The 4,580-nt window shown below is 60.1% G+C and overlaps 1 protein-coding gene across 1 annotated transcript; it reads left to right on the top strand.

Annotated features, from left to right (window-relative positions):
- The first annotated feature begins 253 nt into the window (after nucleotides 1-253).
- LOC121081950 (ribosome-binding protein 1-like) lies at nucleotides 254-3,981 on the top strand. Its single transcript, XM_040581290.1, has 6 exons — nucleotides 254-311; nucleotides 530-726; nucleotides 952-1,074; nucleotides 2,088-2,240; nucleotides 2,577-2,695; nucleotides 3,492-3,981. The coding sequence occupies exons 1-6, from the start codon at nucleotides 254-256 to the stop codon at nucleotides 3,979-3,981; spliced, it is 1,140 nt and encodes a 379-aa protein (XP_040437224.1).
- Nucleotides 3,982-4,580: the final 599 nt, after the last annotated feature.

Genomic DNA, 4,580 nt, shown 5'->3' with positions numbered 1-4,580 from the left:
GAAGGCGGCTGCATCCAAGAAGAGCGAGCCAGGTAAGGCCAAGTTCCTCTGCATATATCCCCGTCGGGTAAGCCGGCAGAGGGATCGGAGAAGGGCTGGAGTCATCTCGTTCCCTTAGCAAAGAGCTGGAAGGAACCTGCCTGGTGAAAGGCAGGAGATGACCTTGCTGCTCTGCATCACTGGCACCGCTGCGTGGAGCGACAGTCCCCCAGCGAGGCTGTGTCACGATGGAGTCCAGCTTCTGATGCCCACCATGTCTCTGCTCACTGGCTTTAGCAAAGCGTGCCCAGCTCCGTCTGGAATCGCTCAGTGTGACGGAGGGCGGTGGCAGGGTGGCAGGAGCAGTAGCAGAGCCAGGCAGAGGTGGCAGCTGGCTCAGGGAACGCTTGTCTGTGGTGAGCACCGTCCCCAGCGCTCGTCACATTGCTTTCAGTTAGAGAGGTATCAAACTTGGCTGTGGACATCTGGGCGGTTGCTGGCGTGAAATGGCAATTATGGGGTTGGAGTCAACTGAGGTGATGCTACTCAGCCCTGCCGTTGGCTCGAGCGCTCCCAACCCCTCCTCTCTCCTCCCCAGCACCTGTGGACTCGGATGGGCCCCTCTACCTGCCCTACAAGACGCTTGTGTCCGCTGTCAGCAGCACGGTGTTCAGTGAGGGGGAGGCCCAGCAGCTCATCGAGATCCTGACGGAGAAAGCGGGCATCGTCCAGGACACCTGGCACGCGGTAGGGCTGCCAGCAGCGTCGTGTCCACCAGGGCTGGGCCAAGCCTCCGGGGGTGCGGAGGGGTGAAGGCAGCCCGTTTTCGGGCAGGCTGTCCCCCGAGGGTCAGCCTTAGAGACAGGAGCTGAATTTTCCCCTGGAGCAGAGGGCAGGACCCTGTGCGTGTGGGGTGGAGGGGTTGGATGCGGAGGTGGTGGTCCGCGCTGATGTGCCACCCTGTGCCGGCAGGCCAAGCAGAAGGGTGACCCTGTCACTGTCCTGAAACGCCAGCTGGAGGAGAAGGAGAAGCAGCTCGCCACTGAGCAGGAGGCTGCAGCCGCTGCCAGAAACAAGGTGGAGGAGCTGAGTCAGGTAAGTGCGCGCAGCCCTCCCGGCACCCCTGGCACAGGCTCTGCGCCTCACGGCTCGCCGTGTGCCTCCCTCTCCCCGCGTCTTACCCGCCCTTGGAGGTGAAGCGCAGGGGTTCTCTGGGCCCTTCATCCATTTGCTGTTTTCTCCCCAAAAAGGGGAGGAGATGCCCACCTGAGCTCCTCTCCTGGGCCTGATCCAGCCCGGGGAGGCACGTGCCCTGTTGGCAGCCGCAGCAGGAGCGGGCTAAAGCCGTGCCCGTAAGAGACTGCAGCTTTCTGCTGCTCTACGGAGGACAGTAAAGCCCTTCTCATCTCTTGGCAGAGCCCCTGAGCTGAGAAGGTGTTGAACAGTCCCTTTTTAAGGAGCCTGGTGCCATTTACAGCCCCCTTGCCTGACTCAGCCCCTTGCCTCCACCTCTCGTTGGGTGTTGAAGTCAGAAGGGACCCCCGGCGCGTCGTGCTCAGCACCTCCTGCCCCGCAGCCGCCAGGACCCTGCTGCAGCAGGTCCATCTGCCTGCAGGCAGGAGAGGAGAGGGCGAAGCCACCCTGTGCACTGAGTGCTGTGCTAAACCCCGGCCTGTGCAGGCAGCCCAGGGCAGCGGCACGGCATCACCCAGCCGGCCGAGAGAGCATCCCTGCCTTGGCAGGGGGCGGAGGGGGAGTCTGTGTTGGATTTGTGGGGGTGTTTTCTTTTTTTAGTTTTCCTGCTTTGCCGCAAACTTGATGTGATGATACTGATCCTGGGGCCGGGGAGGGGAATAAAATTCCAGGCTGTCACTCCTGTCTCTTAGCTGGCCCAATGTGGAACAACAGTGGCATCCAGTGGCCACTGAGCCCAAAGCTTAATGCAGGAGGAAATGGAAGTGCGGAAGGGTGTAGCTGGGCCTGGGTGCAGCGCCGAAAGGGTTACACTTCTTAAAGTCTTCTGAGCTAGGAGGCCACTTGGTTCGAGTCCCCTTAAAGCAGGGAAGTTCCTAGGCTGAGGACTGACCGGGTGGCTTCTCTCCTCGAAGGAGCTGGCGGCCGAGCGGGCCAAGGCGACGGCCGTGGAGGGCAAGCTGAAGGAGCAGCTGCTGGCCCGCGAGCAGGAGATGGCAGCGGTGCAGGCACGCATGCAGGCCAGCTACCAGGACCATGTCAGCGAAACGCAGCAGCTGCAGGGCAAGGTGAGCCCCACGCGGTGCTCTGCAGCTTCCTCCGCTGGCTGCCGGCTGGCCCTCGGTGGCAGCTGCCTGGTCTTTTGGAGAAGACCGAGGTGGACGAGGGGGCCAGAGCCTCGGGGAGGGGCGAGAGCCCCGCAGTGCTCCTGAGCCGTGGTGCTCACGCTAGAAGAGGGATGTGGGAGCATCCTCACGGGATGCAGCAGCCGCAGGGGCTGTCAGCATCAGCAGACACCTCGCTGTGGCTTCCTTGCCAGTCCCTCTTGCCCATGGAGTGGGCTCCTCAGGGGAGAGCTGAGGGGCTGGCAGCGGCGGCATTAACCCCTGTTGGTCTCTCCCTAGATCCGCACCCTGCAGGAGCAGCTGGAGAATGGCCCCGACACGCAGCTGGCTCGCCTGCAGCAGGAGAACTCCATCCTGAGCGATGCCTTCTGCCGGGTCAGAAGTCAGATGGAGAGCAAGTAAGACTAGGGGTGGGGGTGGGGGGCAGAGCCTGGGGCCCGCCCTCTGGCAAGCCCTGGGGGTGGCTGTCCATCATGATTGGCCACCCCCTTTCTTGAGGGTGCTTCTACAGACGCCCCAGCTAGCTGGAGGTAGAGGAGGGAGTGAGGAAGAGATTGCCAAATGGCTTTTGTGGGCCTGGCAGGGGAAACAAGGATGCTTTTCCCAAGTGGAAGGGCAGGGGAAGCCCTCTCTGCTTTGGAGTCACCTGTGCTGATGCTAGCGGAGGGGGCAGAGGGGACCAGAAGGCGCTGCAGCATTTCTCCACACTTCGGAGAGCTTGTGCTCACTAACTTCAGAAGAAATGTCGCTGGCTCTTTGATGGGAGCGGTGCTGCAGAGAACCGAGACCTGCCTGGTGCATACAGAACAACCAGGAGCTAGGGGGAAGAATTTGGCGCTCCTTTTTGTAGAAAGTCTGAAATGGCTGGTGATTAGCAGTGGTCAATTAATTACAGAGCAGACTCCAGCTGCTTAGAGTGCTTTCTCCTGTGTCTGGGAACACAGATCCTTGCGTCTTCTACTTCATGAGAAAGGAATGTCTCCTGTGATGGAAACGGAGCTTTTGAAATTGATGTGTCAGCTCCTTCCACCCCATCCCTGAAGGACCAGGCGTGTCCGAGAAGCAGGCCAACACAACCGTTGAGATGTTTCAAGCCCTGTTATCAGGCCCACAGGAGGATGTGTTCCCCCTGGGTAACGCCAGGGATGCTTGACTGGCCTGCGGGCTGCAATAACGCTGCTTCTGTTGGTGCAGGCAAAACGCTGAGGTGGCCAGGTTACAGGAGTGGTGCGGCAAGCTGATGAACGAGCTCTCTGAGAAGTCAGAGGTGCTGCAGCAAGAGAAGCAGCTGAGGAAAAGCTGGGAGATGAAAGTGGCAGCCTTGGAGAGGCAGATGGAGCAGCTGCAGGTCAGGCAAGCGCCTGCAAACCTGCTCCCCTCAGGGAGATGGGGCGGGTGGCTGAATTGTGTGGGATCCGTGGGGCTGGCCATGGGGAGAGCTCGGGGGGGGGGAGATGAGCGTCCGCATTTGGAAAGCGAGCTGCCTGGCGGACCTCTTCATTGCCTCCTGCCCCCTGTCAGTTTGTCACATGCAACGAGCTCTATTGCACATCCCCGGCAAAGCCCAGGGGGCACGCTGCCCTGGTGGGAGCCGTTCTCGCTCACCCGTGGAGCTCCCCAGCTGGCTGTGAGGGTGGGGGGGAAGCCTAGGTGGTGCACCGTGCTGGGTGGTAGCCTCAGGTGAGAGAGGAAACCCAGTGGCCCCTGCCAGCGGGTGCTCACGAGGACGTGGGTGCTCCCTCTCGACTCTGAAGCCCTTGGTGCAGGAGGTAGAGCTTGTGGCTTTGTTACTGTCACTGGGGTGTGGCTGGATTTGGGGTTTTTAGGGGTGTTTAAAGGACACCTCCCAGGTAGAGCCTCTGAGCACGCCGCTGGAGCAGTGGCGCATCGCTGGCTTGTGGCCACCGAGGCTGGTAAGACGCACGGAGACGTCCGGCGCGCAGCGTAGTCCCCAGGAGGAAAAGGTACCTTGGGAAGGGGGTTTGCTGACCAAAGGGTGGTCGCTAGCGATCTTGAAGGCAGATCGAGCAAACCAAGGTTACTGCCAAATCCTATGAAAAGCCCGGAGGCCTCGCGATGGAAAGCGGGGGGTGGGACGGAATAAGGCAGAATCTCACAGTAATAAGTTAAAAAAAGAGGGACCTCATAGCAGAAAGTAAGGGAAACTTTGCGTCGGGAAAAAGGAAAACAGGGGAGTAACAAAATCTTAAATAATTCATTACCAATAATCGTTTTTATTATCTGTTACATATTCTGCACAAGGCACTCCAGAAGCAGCCATGG

The sequence above is a fragment of the Falco naumanni genome, assembly GCF_017639655.2.
Source record: "Falco naumanni isolate bFalNau1 chromosome 23 unlocalized genomic scaffold, bFalNau1.pat SUPER_23_unloc_1, whole genome shotgun sequence".
Classification (NCBI taxonomy): Eukaryota; Metazoa; Chordata; class Aves; order Falconiformes; family Falconidae; genus Falco; species Falco naumanni.
This window is presented reverse-complemented; position numbering and strand designations above follow the sequence as displayed.

Excerpts from the sequence above, each read along its gene's own strand:
- LOC121081950 (XM_040581290.1), top strand. The coding sequence starts at position 254 with ATGTCTCTGCTCACTGGCTTTAGCAAAGCGTGCCCAGCTCCGTCTGGA. Across the intron at positions 312-529 it reads TCCGTCTGGAATCGCTCAGT|CCCTGCCGTTGGCTCGAGCG; the intron begins GTGACGGAGGGC and ends GATGCTACTCAG. Across the intron at positions 2,241-2,576 it reads CGCAGCAGCTGCAGGGCAAG|ATCCGCACCCTGCAGGAGCA; the intron begins GTGAGCCCCACG and ends GTCTCTCCCTAG.